At 42.4% G+C, this 18,568-nt stretch overlaps 1 protein-coding gene across 4 annotated transcripts in view; it reads right to left on the reverse strand.

The window, feature by feature from the left end:
* Positions 1-16,573, reverse strand: part of arhgap17a (Rho GTPase activating protein 17a) — a 38,180-nt gene extending 21,607 nt beyond the window's left edge. For all 4 annotated transcript variants that reach the window (XM_083932748.1, XM_083932750.1, XM_083932747.1 and 1 more), the window contains exons 1-2: positions 16,053-16,573; positions 4,620-4,659 (exon numbers count right to left, since the gene is read on the reverse strand). In XM_083932748.1, coding sequence (XP_083788874.1) covers positions 4,620-4,659; positions 16,053-16,105 — 93 coding nt within the window. In that variant the 5' untranslated portion in view covers positions 16,106-16,573. The remainder of the gene's footprint in view (positions 1-4,619; positions 4,660-16,052) is intronic.
* Positions 16,574-18,568: the final 1,995 nt, after the last annotated feature.

An 18,568-nucleotide genomic window follows, 5' to 3' on the forward strand; every position in this document is an offset into this window, starting at 1 on the left:
CGTGTTTGTTCCAGTACAAACTCACGAAAACACACATGGCTAACCGTCTTCATTTCCACAACCACCACAGTGCCTCTCTATAAACCATCAGTGCGTCTGCAGTGTTGATGGCTGATGATGTCCAGTTCCATGCAGACGTTTGATTTGTAGCTGCCTTGAGGGTGCTGGGAGTCAAAGTTCATACATGATTGATAAGGCTTGTCCCTGTGGAACGACGCTGGAATGTTGTCTTTGAAACACATGACTCATCGGAAGTGTCTCTATAGCAACGGCCGCTGGGCTGTGACCTACAGCGAGCCGTTCTTTGGCTTTAAAAAGGCCTTTTTTGATTACACAGGCTTTCTCCTGTCTACTAGTCTAACTAACACAGATCCACTCTGTGCTTTTAGCTTGACAAGATATAATACTGTCATTGATGGGAGTCACAGCTATTCTGGCTTAAGGACAGAGGCCAACTGAAACTCTGCAGGATGACTATTCACTGTCCTTGTCATGCCAGGTGCATGACTGGGACAGTCAGTGTCAACATTAGGCTTGCTGTCACTACCCCGTGAATAGCACGAATGATGACTGCAAGTTACTGATGATGCAAAGAACTGGTTTAAATTGGCAGCACTTGTGAGAAAAGTCAAAAGCAGGTTTCATGCAACAGATCCCAGCCTAAGAGGTGTCTTTCAATTTGTATGAAAAAAAATAAAAAGCACAACTGATAAAAGTGGGAAAGTGGGAGTCCTTAAGCATCTCAGAGAGACAAACATGTACTCAAGAGTTAGGACAAACAATGTTCCAAATATAAATGGGAACACTGAGGTCTGAGGGAAATATGGACAGAAATGGAGGGAGACAAATGCACAGGGAGGATCAACCAAATACCAGACAATTGTGTTCCGAAAACGGAATGGAGTGGGAACTCAGGAATTCCACAGCAGATATCGGCGTCCCCCCCTCCCCTCCTTTCCCTCCCTCTGTTCTCGCGCTCTTACGTCATTCCTGACCTACGGTGGCCCCCGGCATTCCCAAAACAGCTGGGTCAAATACGAACTTGCCAAACACATGCATGCAAACACACACTTAAGCACGCACTTTGACAAGCTATAGGCTTGGGAACTTTAAGACTCAGCCCAGTTTGTGCCTGGCACAAAACAAGCGGGGGATTCCCCTCACTGTGCTCTAAGAGGGACGACGTTCCTGTGTGGGTGTATTGAAAATGTTTTGGTTACATGGCACTGGGAGTATTCTTCTTCCTTTGATTGTAATGGAACGGGTTAGGCACACAACACCTTCCAGTCAAAAAATAAAATAGGAGGAGTGGGAGAACCTAGGCCAAGAAGTCCACACAGCAGGCAGCAGGGTGTGTTTTTCCTCCTGCTATGTGATGAGGTCAACACTTGGTCAGACCCATGATGCGTCATAGAGCAGGGAATCCCAATACGAAGTAGGATATACAGGGATACAGACATAAAGGGTGTCTGTCTCAGTGCCTGTGTTTGTTTATTGGTTCCTAAGAGAGGATGTTAACATGTCTGGACAAGTACAGAACAAAAATAGCGTAACGTGACGCATTAAGGGTGGAATCATTAAGTGCCAGAAAAAACAAATAAGCTTTGTTTGCATTAGGGATATACTATTCAAAACGTGCCTGTTGGGAACAGGCCGGATGCTTGGCCTCTGGTATTGCTTGACATGGTTATGTTTACATGGTAAGCCTAGATTTAAAAAAAAAAAACCTCTCATGACACTTGCTGCTCGCTACTTGATGCTTTACAGGAATAACATTGCTTTCACCAGTAATGAGTAGTGTAACAAATTACTAATACAATTCCAGTAATAATATTACAGTTACCCCCCCCCCCTTCCTGATTTGATATCGAACAATCCAATGACACCCCGGATTCATTCCGTTAGAGACAAATGTTACGTTAGATTGAAATGTGCTTCAATCTAACTTAACTTTTATGGATTCAAAGACTGCACAAGGAAATGCTACCAGCGACTCCCCCGACATTATTAAGTGTTTTGGGGAGAAAGGATGCAATTACCAATTTTGTGGGGTGTTATGGAAAGGTAATATAATGAGTAGTGTAATGAATTACTGTTGACAGGGAATAATAAGTAATACTATTCATTTTGAAAAGAGTAACGAGTCATGAGTAATTTCAGCAACCTGCCCAACACTTTTGACAACCTATTCTAACCATAACCATTCAAGGTCAAAGCGTACCTTTAAAGCCTCTGAATGCCCCCACAGGTGTTTTCCGTCAATCAGGTTGATTAGACTCTTATTAGCTTTGTTTAACCTGTTAAGGCGTGACAAAGTACACCTTTATCACTTTCAAGATGGACATTTATGACCTCGTAAATCCACATCAAAGCTCTTGCCACTTTCAACCCAAGCAGAGGTCTAATCAGCCAATTGATATGTGGGTGTTCAGACACTTTAACTATATTTAACCACTTTCAATATACTGCACAGTGTGCACATAACACACTGCTACCAAATATGTCCTGTAGATCTCAAGAGTTGCACTCTGCACTCTGCACTTCCTTGGGTCCTCAGCAGTACACCAGCCAAGTGTGAAGTCGATCAAATGAACGGTCAAGTAAATCAAAAGGACAAACATACAGACAGAGACTCCTTCCATTTTTGTTAGATGATAGAAGTGTTATTAACAGCTGGTTGCTAAGATGCTACACCCAACTACCAAGGATGCACCCTGGTATTTCTGGAGCCTTGCTGTGGTACCCCCCTGTGGAAGAGCTGCTATGTAGAGGAGCAGCAAGGAACGGACAGCTGGCACAAGAATGCTGGGTAGCTCTTTGGCTCCTTGGCAGGCCATATATAAAGAAGGTCTTGAGATGCAGGGGCTAAGAATAAGGATTCAAGTCAGAGATGTTAATGGGAAGGAATGAAGGGACAAAGTGAATCTCAGATGGTGCTTCCGATGCCCACTATTATGCTCACTTTCATTTCTTCAGACTTTATAGATGTCTCCGGTATTAAAGGGTTGAGTGATTTCTCTCTCAAACAGCAATGTTCCTATTATAAGAAGTGAGAAACAGAGCCCACAGCCAACAGCTGATTTCCAGACAGAAGCAGAACAATTGTGTCTTTGAGGAACGGTGAAAGTCAATTGTCAGTCATAATACAACGTCCCCTTCTCAGTGGAAAAACTCCCTACGCTGTTACAGCCACTCATGCTGGCTCTAATAGGTCTAACTCTGATGTTCTAGCTGCCACTCAGATACATCTGTGCCCATTTAAGGCCCCTAATCACAACACCTGAGAGAGAAGAAGGTATTCAAAGTTTTGTCAGTGCTGTCCGTTTATGCACTGGCTACAATAGAGGGTGGGGAGAAGAAGAATAACAACAAAAGGGTGTCAGAGATTGTAGACTTGGCAGTTTTCAAGGAGTAATGCAAAGCCGGCTGAGTTTAACACCTCCCATTCAAACAAAAAGACAATCTTCATCCCTGGAATGTCTTTGCTGAGCAGCCAATAGTTTGTCCCGACCGCACCTGCTGTCTGCCTCAGATGGGCTCAAGGGGCTGCTGAAAATCTGCAGCCCCTTGAGAAATCCCTGCAAACACAGCTTTCACACGCGCATATGGAGCTGTACAGATATACGTCACGTACATAAATATCCACACTCACTTCTGTGTTACAAACAGCCCCCTGAGTTTGCACTTGTTAGTTTCAAAACAAGCGTTATACCCAATCTTCAACCAGAGAGGAGGATCTAATAAGTGGGATCAGCTGCTGTTTGGTTGGCATGAAAACTTGTTTGGGCTTGGTTAGCACATGGTCCAGCTGCTCTTTAAGCTTCAATCAGACTCTTTCCTTGACTAAAGAAAGAAATCTCGAAAAAAAAATGTGGCATGTTCTGCTGCGTGTTATGAGAAGGTGCTCACTGCTTTTGGGTTTTTCTCTTCTGATTTTTTGAAAAGTCTGACCTGTCAACTCAAGTTTAAGACAGTTTTGATTGGCTTTCTTTCTAAAGCAGCATACCCAAACATTTTTGTTACCATCTTTGTAACTTTTCTTTAATGGAAAATTAAATTGTCAAAGCAATGTGGGCATTGTGGTGGATTTCGGCAGATTTCAGATGCTCTTCCACCACGGAGACAGGCCTGAAAACCATTCATCGAAACACAATGCCCACATTGCCATGATATACCTGGATTTAATTTAAATATCTTTTTAAGTGTCTGATTAATGGCTTTTACGCACTGAGGGCATGACCGGTAAACATCACCAAAACGTTCTGTGTTTTATAATTATCTTGTCTTTATTTGCGATGTCAAAACAAATTACCTCATTATGACACTGCGTGTGTGAAAAGGCCTTAAATGAGTTGTTCCATATGTTTTTTAAGGTGGGCTTATTTTGTACTTGGTGTTACAAATTAGGGTTTTAGGTCTTCTGAACGTCGTTGCAACCAGTTGAACTGGTCCAATAATTGAATTTAGCATGTATAAAAATACTTTGGGAGGGAAACACACTGGGAAACACTTTGGGAAACACACTGATTTGACAACAACCAGTCTATGTAACTGCAGCCACTGCAGCCATTTCAGTGTTAAAAGCTGGTCAGAGTGCTACAGTCAGATTAATGATTTACCTGTAAGAGGTCATCGCTGAGGACTTCTGTTTTCTCTGCTCTGTGGGTGAGAAAAGACAACAGAGAGCACACAGATTAGCACCAACAGACAACCAAAGCAGACAGTTGTATTTCCAACACACTGGGGCGGTCACTGTGAAAATATCTGCTAGACAAACAGCACCCGTCCTGTAAGACTAGTTTCCCCGCTCAACTTGAACACTCAAATATGCCAGGTATTGACCTGGGCATTCATGGGAATTTTTTTTAAAGAGGGGGTGGCTCTCTTTTTAGTTTGTTACCATGACTCAACCAGCCAAGTAACAGGCTGGAGGCAAAACATGTCTCTCCTTAGGCTACAATGATGAGCGTTCTTGAAGGCCTTACCATGCTTGAACTGTGACAAGCTTGAATTATATCTGATAATAAACATTACAAATGCAAAAGACTCCTTAACTTAAATAACACAAAAAGCATGTTGCTTCTGCTCAACACGTTTTGACGATTTAAACCACAGCTAGCAAGGCTCCCGGTGTTGTGCACAGGGTAGCCACGCAGCCCTGCACTGCCTGAGCCTATTAATAGTAAACTAATAGTTGGACTTGAAGAGGTCAACCAGATTAGATTCACTTAAAGGGAGAAGGCTGGGAAACACAGGCGCATACTGCTTATCAACACCTTTGCACAGGCTGATGGCTTCTGTGGCTACTGGAGGGCAACGCTGCAGTTCAACCGGGTCAGTGACTGGAGACAAGTTGAACGCCATGGTTTAATTACAAGTATAAAGACAGACTCGTTCAGCAAAAAAAAGCAATGTCTAGATTGTGGTGTAGTTGCAACAGGTGCTTTAACATCACAAGTACATCATACACTGTACAATAACATGAGCGTGTAATAATGTATATGCATTTAAAGCAGGATATTAAAGATATGATGCAAGTCTGTTTGCAAGATTCTGCACAGAAAGAGTCCGGTCCCTGTGCAACATTATTAATAACTAGCATTATTTAATGCTAACATAAAGTGCTGCAGCATTTATACAGATGTAACCTTATACTGTAACTTGGGGGTCAATTCTAAGAGAGACTGTGGGCCTTCCCTCAAACAAAGTTTGGGAAATAGGGACCTTAGTTTACTTGTTGGTTTTGCTCGATTCCTGGATGCCTATGGGAGCATATGAAATCCCATGAACCCTCAACAATTGAGCCAACATAGCCTAATATTGCTATCTGAAGTTGCTGTTTAACATAACTTTAGACTTCACAACCTGCATAAAAAAGGTCTGTCCTAAGATATTTATTAGTTTCTGACTCTGGAAAATGGGAAAGGGTAACATTTTGCCGGTTCGAGTCCCTGTGTGGACCATGAATGGAGCGTGGACTGGTGGCTGGAGAGGTGCCAGTTCATCTCCTGGGCACTGCCGATGTGCTGTTGAGCAAGGCACCAAACCTCCAACTGCTCGGGGCGCTGGTCACTGGCAGCCCCCTCGCTTTAACATCTCTCCATGAATTGCATGTATATAGGTCCTGTTTGTGCATGTGTGTGTAATTAGGGCCTGTGTGTGTAACATGAATAATAATAATAGAGTGAAAAAATCGAATTTCCCCGGGGAGGCCCCCCTTCCACATTGAAATCCTCTATTCTAAGCAGGAAGCGTGATATCTAACTGATCTAATGTGAATTTCAAAATACGACCTAGGAAATAGAGCTAATGTAAGACCTCCGGTAATCCGCCTCTATTCCTCTCTCTCTCTCTCTCATGTGACTCTATTGTCAGACTCTCTCTCTTTACAGTTATGCACAATGAAGACTGTGTAGGTATTGTTGTGACTAACTAATGTGCAAACTTTTCCAAGATCAGTCTTCTGACTTAAGTGACGTGTAGACAGCGGCTTGCCTGCATTTTGGAGCTCTAACCGTAGCTCGGTCCCTCCTCCCAAAAACTGCTCTCTATGAACTATAGTAACCTTGTCACAGCTGCTTTCAATTACAACACAGAGGCAGGGAGAAACAGAAAGAGACTGACAGAGAAGGGATAATAGTTTGGGGGTTCGAAGGAAAGAAATACAAATACAGAGATCGGGGATGGGGGGGTTAAAGACTCCTGAAAGTGCCAAACCAGAAATAATCTAGAGGCTGGGGATGAATGGAAAGATTTTTTTTTGAAGGAGAGTTATAGCCAAGCTGGTGAGTGAGTGAGGACCTATAACCCGCAGAAACCTGCAGACAAGACGTCCAGTTGGCTACTGAAAAATATGTGAACCACACGCACACAGACACACATTACAATGCATGCACACATACAGGGCGTGAGTATAAAGCTGCAATATGGAACCCATGTTCTGGTGTAGTCTACATGCTGAAGAGCTCTTTATGTGGTCCTGTCAAGGGCCTAATCTTAAAAACCAGTGTATTCATCAGGAAGAATTATCCTGTCATGTACGGTCCATAGGCGTGCATTCATATCTGATGTCAACCGATCATTCAGTATTTTAACAAGCACACAAAATAACTTGCATTCTCCCATAACCTAGGTTGTCATTTTGCCTACTGAAGTAAATGTGAGCAAAAAAGGGTGTTTCCATGACATTTGCAAGTATGGACCTAAAGGCTCATTTATGCTCAGTGTCAGATACGGAGGAGCATTCTGTCTGTACATTGTGTTCTTTTTGGCCATATTTGTGCACATTTTCTGATAACTTACAGATACAGGTGAAACAGAGCAGTACCACCAGAAGACGTGAGGGGCAGTGTAGCCAATTTCAAGCGAGACATGACCATAGGACACGATGAAGAAATTTTAAAAATGGCGTACAATTGGGACAAACTGCTTCTTCATAACACTGCGAACTCAACTTTAACCCTCTGGCTCATATATGCTGTGCAAAGGATTGTGGGTCAGCATAGCCAAAAAAGAAGCATGCTGGCTTGCACACTGCAAAATCTGACCAGATGTAGGACCTCCGAGTATTTGTGTCAGACTGCAATGGAAATACTGTATTGGGATACACTAAATCTTTTTCGAGCATATCAACAGTACGGTAGTCCGGGTATAGGAACGCAGAGGTAGTTCTCAAGCTGTGGAGAGACTCAGATGGGGGGGACAGTATATTCTAATGAGCCTGCATGTGACATAGGACGGGGAGCCAAATCTGACTGGTTTGTTGAAACTCATGTCTTCTGATCAAAACAACCTACAAAAACGGACTGGGTTGTCTTATTTCACCAGTTGTGAGTTTGTAGGCACTCCAGATATCCACACAAGTGAGTGCACAAGCACTGAAACAGTGAGTTTTACATGATATGTCCAATTTAATAGCATAATAAAAGCAACACGCCAATAAAGCACTGTGTCACAGAGGCAAAAAAAAGAAAAAAGACTGTGAGGACGAGCAACAACAAACAACAATTGTTTCACCGGCATCAGCTGACCTGGAGTGAATAGAGCTGACCCTACCCTGCCTCACTGAAGCAGCAGCCTTTAGAGAAAGTGTGTCACTGTGCACTGCATGTGACTCCTTAACAACATGAGAACCCCACTGCGTAGCCGTGGCCACTACATCAGAATGGTAACCATGGTGATCTACTATTAAAGTGGAAAGGGGAGTAAGTGAATACTGCAGGCGCAAGCACAATAGAGAGGCTGTTAGCGGCCACTCAATACAATCAGCAGGATGAGAAGGAGCAGGGAGGGTCTGCCTCATACGGCTGCGACAGTTGGCAGCTTAAGAAATAAGGTAATGGATACTGGACCCAGATGAAAGGAGCTCAGAGAATAATTGAGTGACTCAGTTCGTACAGTCTCCGTAATGTGGCGGATATTGCGAGATGTTACGTTAACATTAGACCTAGACGAGCAGGTATTATTGAGGTATAAAGATTAATCGAGGTAAAGCTAAGCCGGTGCAAAAATATTTAGCTTACTGTAATAAAAGACAAACATTACTCAAAAAAAAATGTATGTTTGGATATGTGAGACATGGTTTCGTTTTCCTAAACTGTTTGTCTCTTGAGGATACTTAGTGATCAAGACTGCCCAAAAGTACATTAGCTTCCACTAAGTGATTCTGATTATTGTGACTAAAATAAACAACATCCTCATTTTTGCCATAGTCACATTTTTCAGTCTATCAAATTGATAATTTGATGAAAGCAAAAATGACTTTGCCAGCAAACAAACAACCAGCCTAGCCTCATGCCTTAGGTCATGTCTATCACTAGCAGTTCCACAAGAGGCATGACAGCTGACGCACCTCTTTGTCCTCAAGGCACTGGCACGGTGAGACACAAGGGGGAACGCCCAGAGTCACCTATCCTTGTTAATTCAACAGTGACATTTTGCTGATCCCTGTGGGAAAGACGTCTTCTCAACACGACTCCCCTCTCAAATGAACCGAGGACTTCCAAATACAATAGGTCCACATCAGACTTCACAACACTATGCTAGTAGGAAGACTGATCAAAGAGGATTCTAAAGTGCTCAATTGTATCCATTCTGTCACTTCTCTCAGTTGAAGTGCAGGGGGTGATGATTCAACTGTTTGACTTTTCCAAACCCTGAGCTACAGAACAGGGAGGCTGTAGTTCAGAGATTCATTTGAATGAAGTTGCTCTGCAGCGGCAAACCAACTACCTTGCCAACCGAGATAAACTCAAAGTGATGCAGAATTTATACTAATGCGGTGTGTGACCAGTCAGGTTTTCCTCCAGCAAAATTGGTGAGCTGAGCTGGTGAGCTGTGGGCTGTTTGTCTCAGTGCTGCTCTAATGTGATTGATCAATCGATGTCACAAGCTGCACTCAATCAGGATTAAACAAACAAGATACAGCATGTTAATTAGTGAGCTTCAGTTGGGATTCAGACTGAAAACTGACAGTTAAAACAGCTGTTTCCCAGTTAGTTAGGTAGATAGTACAGCCTGTAATTAAGAAACAAAATCATCAGGTGAGTCACGCCTTCATGATAAATTAAAAAGTAGATCTGTCTTTTGCCTCATATTTATTTTTTTACCATGTCGCGTTGTAGCACAGTTCAAATAACCATCTGTTGAATCGGGTTGAAGCCCAAGTATTGACGTCTGAGCAGAATACCAGTTTCGTTCAGTGACTCCATTCTAGCATCTACCCTTGTTTCCCTGTTTCCAATCTTTATGCTAAGCTAACTCGCTGTAGGCTGTAGCTTCATATTAGACCCATGTGTTATTGATCTACTCAGTCAACTCTCTACCATAAAGCAAATAAGCGTATTTCCGAAAATATCAGACTATTGTAATCCTTCATTCAATGAAAATGTATTAATTTCTACGGAGATTAGCAGGCTATTGTTGTATGCATTGTATGACTTTATATCACCTCAAAATGTTCTAAAATGTTTCCGACCAACTAGCAGAGTGACTTACAGTGGTAGAGTAAGGTAAGGTACGGCGGGTGGCTAAAATCCCTTGAGTAGAATAAGATAATGAACCAAGCTTGAAGGAGGGAGTTTTGGTTGGATCATCTGGCAAATGTCTCAGGTCTGACAGATTTAAGGACATCTAGTTCCTCCTTGACTATAACCTTTACCTTTGAACCACCCCTTATTAGCAGCCTCTGTCCACACTCCTTGATTGGACCACATCATGTGATCCGGAGATTATTAAACTCCTTCCTCAGCTACTGAAAAAACTTATCTCAGACTGTTTTCCTGACTGTCACCGTTGATGACATTATCACAAGCAAAACAGAGAAAATGCAAACTCTTAAACATCACACGTACAGGGCATGATACTGACCTGATTCTGGGTCTGTGGAGCATGATTGTTAGCTTATCTTTATACAGATAATGGTTATAGCCTATGGTATCCTATTTATATGTTATCTTCTTTAAAAAGGGTGTTACTATCTGACGTTAACCTGTAACCACCTTCAAAGGTAGCACTGAAATAAGCTTTCACAAACACATAAAAAATCCTCGCCATGTTCCCTGGCATGAGTCACATGCTGTTTTTTTCCCTGCACCTCAGTTCACTCGCTCTCCACATCAATCTCCCCAGATTTCGGTCTCTTGTTCTCTAGAAAGCTCTGTCTCTGGGAGGCAGTTTCCTGTTTGTAGAAGGAGAAGGAGAGACTTCCTCAGAGCGGCTGCTTGCTGGACACAGTGTTCTGCCTTTGCACAATCACAGGAACCCAGGGGGCAGCGAAGAGGGCCTTTGCACTCCAACCGTTTGCAGATGCAGATACACGCGCAGGCACAAACTTAATGGACGAAGCAGAGTGTGCTTGCTTGCCCTAATCCAAACTCCAACAGGTAGGGATGTCATGATATGGGATTTTGATATCACGATCAGAGGAGATATCATGGTTTCCCAGTTTTCACGATTCTTAATCAGGGAATTTAATATTCAGCACTATGTAAGGAAAAAGATACACAAGCATTCTTTTGGTCGCATCCTGCACATTAAACATAGGTACTTTATATTGAAAACAAAGGGTTTCTCACATACTCATAGGACTGTTTGCCAAGTGTTGGACCTTTTGCACTCACTTTTTTTGTCGTTTTTTACAGCTGTTCTTCTCAACAGTCACAAAAACAAAACAACCGGGGCGCGCACACATTACGTGTCTCGCAAGAGGAGATTTCACCACGCACACAAACACCGTGACTTGCGAAATTTGTTGTCACAGGGCAACAACGCAGGAATCAGGACACCATAGAAATCATAGCTTCTGACAATTCGAACAGCCATGAAACCACGATGTTATGCAACCGTGACGTTATGTAACCGCGGTTACAGCAAAACCGGTAAATCCCGACATCACTCATTCAGAAGGACATTTACATGAGTGCACAAGGGATTAACCCTACTGTACATAACACACACACACACACACACACACACACACACACACACACACACACACACACACACACACACACACACACACACACACACACACACACACACACACACACACACACACACACACACACACACACACACACACACACACACACACACACACACACACACACACACACACACACACACACACACACACACACACACACCTCTGTTTTCTGCATTACACTCTCTCCACTTCTAATTTACTGCTGGTATACTGCAGTGAGGAAATTATGAGTATTCCAGCTGTGCCCCAAAGTAGCAGAGCCCAAAGTAGTTTTGGGATTTTGATATCACGATCAGAGGAGATATCATGGTTTCCCAGTTTTCACGATTCTTAATCAGGGAATTTAATATTCAGCACTATGTAAGGAAAAAGATACACAAGCATTCTTTTGGTCGCATCCTGCACATTAAACATAGGTACTTTATATTGAAAACAAAGGGTTTCTCACATACTCATAGGACTGTTTGCCAAGTGTTGGACCTTTTGCACTCACTTTTTTTGTCGTTTTTTACAGCTGTTCTTCTCAACAGTCACAAAAACAAAACAACCGGGGCGCGCACACATTACGTGTCTCGCAAGAGGAGATTTCACCACGCACACAAACACCGTGACTTGCGAAATTTGTTGTCACAGGGCAACAACGCAGGAATCAGGACACCATAGAAATCATAGCTTCTGACAATTCGAACAGCCATGAAACCACGATGTTATGCAACCGTGACGTTATGTAACCGCGGTTACAGCAAAACCGGTAAATCCCGACATCACTCATTCAGAAGGACATTTACATGAGTGCACAAGGGATTAACCCTACTGTACATAACACACACACACACACACACACACACACACACACACACACACACACACACACACACACACACACACACACACACACACACACACACACACACACACACACACACACACACACACACACACACACACACACACACACACACACACACACACACACACACACACACACACACACACACACACACACACACACACACACACCTCTGTTTTCTGCATTACACTCTCTCCACTTCTAATTTACTGCTGGTATACTGCAGTGAGGAAATTATGAGTATTCCAGCTGTGCCCCAAAGTAGCAGAGCCCAAAGTAGTTTCTTAAGAATGTTAGTTCCCCTGATGAAGGGCAATGGCCACAACATCCCTATTTAATAAATAGAGCTATATTTTTCTACAAAGCAAATGTGTCTCTTTTTTTTTCTTCCTCGCAGCAGCTTTATCGTGTTTTCCCTGTAGGATAATATGAAATCGAGGAAAGATAAAGCAAATTTGAACTAAAATGCCATATTAAAATGTGAGATTTTTGTGAATTATAAAGCATGCCAAGGTGCTGAATGTACTGTAATATAAAAACATTCAATCCACGGAGAAATGCACAGCCAATATTCAGAAGCTGTGCCTTTAAACGAGCCGTCAGGACGTCTGTATGTTGTGATGCCCTTAAAGACATATTTCATGCTATTTAAATGTGGAAACTGCAATCTACGTGGCAATGCTGCCTCTGCCTATTTCACGATGTCGGTAGCTTTATCTGGTACCATCGAGTACTGGGTGCACCCACTGTCCGCCTGAGGAGTCGAACACTGCTGCCTGCCAGATACACACACTGGCAACCACAAAATACACATGCACGCAAACTGCCACACATCATGAGAGCCGACGTCTCATGATGAAAACATCCTCTGGCGTGTCTCACCCACTTGTTCACACAAGACAAAGCTGAAGCCATCTCTTCTTTAGATATCCAGTTACAGAAGGGCACTGTGTGTGATCACACAACAGCATCGTGGCATTAGTTAACAAGCCTAAACACTGCACGCTGCATTGTCATTGTTCTGAGGTACACTCTTTTTAGAAGGTGGATTCGTTTAATGGCTTAGACACTGTAATGTGTTTTAAGTTCAGAGGAAGGGGAATGCTTGCAGTGGAGACAGAGAGACACTTATCCATCACTTACACATAATCTATTTTATATGTTTTAAGTTTGATGCCTGGTTGAAGCTGAGCGTCTAGTGTTTCACAAATGGAGAAGGCTCTTACTGCCTCTTTATCAGCACAGAGTGAAAGCTTGTTGTATAGTGCAGAGTATACTGTATAACAGCTCATCAACTGCTGCCAGCACATCAGTCCTCTTACATCTTTTTCCTTCTGGTTGACATCTGAACTCAGCTGCAGGGGGCAAGTACAGTAAGCCCATACATGTACTGGGCAGGCAAAGGGCTGGCCTCTCACAAGAGATGCACTAATACATTGTCATAATTTGGTGTCAGCTGTCAGAACATATCTGCTTTGGAAACCTCATCAGTGTCATCCCAGTGGACCTGTTACTGGGATGACATTCCGAAAATGTGCTGTCAGGACTTACTCACATATTGTGACGTCACAAGAACATGCAAAGTGCCGCTACAGTGCAAGCGCCATAGTCATTCCATAGAAACTCAGAGAGCACAGAGGCAGAAGACCCAGAAAACTGACCATTCAAGACAGAGAGTGAATACAGGTACATTCAGTATGAGGAAAAAAAAACATTAAAGCATGTAATCATGCTCTACCAACCCAAAATACAAGTATGAACCTGAAAATGAGCATAATATGGGACCTTTAAAGATGACTCCGCTCCATCATATTTCAGTAAGCTATTCCAGTGAGACAGCATGCACAATTCCAGGGCCTCCCCTAAATGGAACGCAGCTATCATTAATGTTATTTAATACAGCTGTGCTTTTCCTACTATGACTTGTCAAAATGTTTGCCATGAAAAAAGTCTACAATATTTTTAACTTATTTGGCCTGTTGGGAAACTAGCATTTTGGTGTTATGTTTTCTGTCACGTTTGCACATTTTGAACAGCAAACTCAATCACCACCCTTACCCTCATCTGCATCAGCATTTATAGAAAGGCTCTTGCAAAAAGGCATACAGGTATTATGTTGCTAGTGTGGGAAAACATCAACCTCATATTCAAAAATATGCATTGGTGCATCCCTACCCGTAGTAACATGCCTCACTGTGTCCATCTCTGCTCATTTTACCCAGATTCTAGAAGCAGAAGAAGACTGTACAATGGAAGAAAGTGAAAGTGAGGGAGAGCCAGTGACCAAATGCAAAATGCACCATCACTGAGCTCCTTGCTGTGGTGTTTATTTCCCATGCAGACAGTCATAACACTGCGTAAATGGCTGATTCAGTCTTTTAAGGAGGACATCTGGTTGAGCTCAGACAGCAATGCGTAGGATTGCACACATCAAGCATTCCCCATCCAGACTTTTATTAACAGTGACATGTCCTTAAGCCTGGTTGTTAACCATTAAAAGCAACTGATTCATTCATGAAAAACTGTGCTCACACTTATTAGATTTGTTGTAATGAGATTTTCTCTATTTACAACATATCCTTGCCATGCCTTATAGCAGGGGTCTTCAATGTTTTTTAGGCCAATGACCCTTTAGCTGAGAGAGAGACGAAGCAGGGACCCCCTACTACAAACATTGTATTAAATTGAGTTGCATATTTAACTGGGCCGAACAACTAGGGCGGCCTAAAGTCTATACACACAGCTTTTTATGGTGCATACAATACTGAGATATAACAATAATCATTATTAACCTAATCATCATATAATAATATTTAGTGGCTACCTTAGTAGTTACCTTAGTGACAACCTCAGTGGCTACCTCAGTGGCTACCTCAGTGGTTACCTTAGTGACTACCTCAGTGGTTACCTCAGTGACTACCTCAGTGACTACCTTAGTGAATACCTCAGTGGCTACCTCAGTGGTTACCTTAGTGACTACCTCAGTGGTTACCTTAGTGACTACCTCAGTGGCTACCTCAGTGGCTACCTCAGTGGTTACCTTAGTTATTACCTCAGTGGCTACCTCAGTGGTTACCTTAGTGACTACCTCAGTGACTACCTCAGTGGCTACCTCAGTGACTACCTCAGTGGCTACCTCAGTGGTTACCTTAGTGACTACCTCAGTGGTTACCTTAGTGACTACCTCAGTGGTTACCTTAGTTATTACCTTAGTGGCTACCTCAGTGGCTACCTCAGTGGTTACCTTAGTGACTACCTCAGTGGCTACCTTAGTGGTTACCTTAGTGACTACCTCAGTGGTTACCTTAGTGACTACCTCAGTGGTTACCTTAGTGACTACCTCAGTGGCTACCTTAGTGGTTACCTTGCCTATAAGACAGAAAGCATATCATCAATGTTGTGTAAATGTATTTATCATAAATGTGTCTTTGCGTATAAAACATTGAATTCATGTCAATGTTTATTTTCATAATCATATACAAAAATTGTAAACATTATCAAAAAAATTGGTGGACCCCCTGCAGTAACTCTGAGGACCCCTCTGAGGTTCCCGCACCCCCTGTTGAAGATCTCTGCCTTATAGAAAGTAAGTTATGGAAACAAGCGTGGAACAGTTTAAACGTTAAATGAAATCGCCAAGCCTTGAAAAGCCAGGTGAGAAAGAGCAAAAGCAAGTGTGTCTGATACGCAGTAAACAAGGATGACTTGGATACTTGCCTGCCAACTGTTTGATTGGCGAGCTGTTTCATCCGATTGAACTGCTTCTTCATTTTCGCTCCTTTGCCGGTCTAGTCTTCCGAAATTACGCTTCAAAGCCGGGCTTTGGTTTGTCATGAAGTTCGCAGGGCCTTTCCCCCCGTTTTAATACTCCAAGCTGTCGCTATGACAGGGAAAACAAGCAGAAGCCATGAGCCCAAAGCCAATTAAAAATAGTTTGCAGCCTCGCTAGCCCCTACAGCTAGCCTTTCCCAAGTGTATATTCTAGAGGAAAGTTCCCGTTGGGGGCGACGGCATGTTCAGCGAACCTCCTTTTTTGTATATTTCCGTACATTAAAGTCCCGAAGTAAGCCGCGAACAACTTTCACTGGCTCCGGCGGCTTTTCATAGCTCCTTCTCGGGTGGATGTCTTGACCCGTTAGCCGACGAGCTAACGTTACCGAGCTGGGTAATCCGTCGGCCGCTCTTCTCCCAGAGCAGAGCGGGGCAGAGCAGAGCAGGGAGCCGAGTGAACAGCAGCAGCGGCGGCTCACCTCTGCCTCTGCCAGCACAACTACGGAGGGAGGGAGAGGGAGGGAGGGAGAGAGGGAGAGGGAGGGAGGGAGAGAGAGAGAGAGAAAGTAACCAGAGCATCTATGGCCACACACCACCACCCCCCCTGGACGCTGACAGGAGAAACACGCACACATATGGAGAACTATACTGATGGATGGCTACTACAATGAAAAAGTATCCCACAATAACAATTTTCTGAATCGCTTATTGTCAATTATTCAAACATATTAAAGGGGACCTATTATGCTCCTTTATAGATTCCTATTCGGAGGTTCTACTAGAACATGATTACATGCTTTAATATTTTTTTAATGTTTTTTCTCGCTCTGTTTGTCTGAAATGCTCCATTTTTTCTAGCATCTGTCATAGTGTAGTTATGACATCACAACCTTACAGGAGTCCTGACCTCCTGTTTAAAGGCACAGTTTCTGTCAGTGAGACTTTTGATTTCACAGTATTTGTATAGCTCCACCTGCTTCATTACAAATGAATATAAAAAGACATGGAAATTCAACTAGAAAGGTTGGCATACCTGATGAGTTTTTTAAAAATGGTTTTCATGTAAAAGCTACTTAAGCTCCTATTCTACAAAGCCCTAAACATCATCAGATAACAAATAGAGTAAAACGCAACTTGCATTGACAATGAAAAACTAAATTAAAGTGCTAGCATACCTCAAAGTTGTACTTAAAAATATCTGCCAGTGTATTGGTAACAGACAACAATTGCTTAATAAGAGTGAGATAATTTGCCTGCACACTCGGGGATTCAAACTCAGCATCTTATAGAAAGCTTTTAGAGCTCCACCTGTAAAAAGCAATGGAAAAATAATATGAGCTAATAACACTGAGTGATGGATTATATATATATGGGCATCCAAATAAAAAAAAATCGATGTTACTTTGTATTTGAAGATCACATCATGTAGTAATAATGGGCCGCAAGAAAAGTCTGAATCAGTATTACATTATGTTTTATATTCCCTAAATAAAATATGACACATTGTATCATTAAACTTAATCCAGTTATACAGAGCGCATTAAGAGGCTATAAACCAAAGGTTTTTAATAGTGCGAGGCTTTCAGAAATGAGTAATTCCCTTAGGACATACCTCTTTCTGTTGTGTCTGAAGCTATGTCAAACAGCACAGTCTCAGGCTCCCCACTGAACACAGTTTGGACTTTTTTTAAATCTATCTATAGAAATGCATTATAAAGTACTGTATGACACTTTTACCGCCTCAAATGTGTTGACGTTTGGTAGATTAACAAATAGTTTAACACTTCAGACACAACGTGGACACTTTGCTTTAACTAAGACAAAAACCCAAATTTTCATAAAATATATATAAATATATATATTTATAGAATACTGGAAATGATGCTATTTTATTCCTAACAATCAGATGATTTCAAAGGGAAAACATTTTCCATTTGATAGGAAACAAGTATTAGTACAAGCCCTCCTCCTTTTTGCTGTGGGGCAATTAAGGCTATAGTGAACCTTAATGGCATGCATCTCAACTGCAGCAGTAAAAGGCCTCAGCCAAATACATTATGCTTCTGTAAGATCGAAGCTGTAGGTCATCCTGTCAGCTGGTTGTCTACTTCCCAATTACTTGGCTCACTATAATGCAATGTTAGCATTATGATATTATTGGAGACCATTTGTGTACAGCCACAATGTGCAACAGTCCATGAAGCACACATTAAATGTAAAGGGCTTCTTGTCTGTACGGTTCTGCGTGTAGCTTTTCAGAGCTGACGTCTCACTAAAATATCTGCCGTAGGCTTTGCAGCTTTATGGTTTTCCCCCAGTGTGGATCCTCAAATTGAGTTTTAATAAAGCTATGACATTTAAACCACAAGTAGGACAAGTCTTTCTCTATTTCATGTGCTTCTTACATGCTGCATCATGTTCTCTGTGGGATTCAGACACTCTCTACAGATGCCATGAAGGAA

The sequence above is a fragment of the Echiichthys vipera genome (assembly GCF_963691815.1).
Source record: "Echiichthys vipera genome assembly, chromosome: 18".
Lineage (NCBI taxonomy): Eukaryota > Metazoa > Chordata > Actinopteri > Perciformes > Trachinidae > Echiichthys > Echiichthys vipera.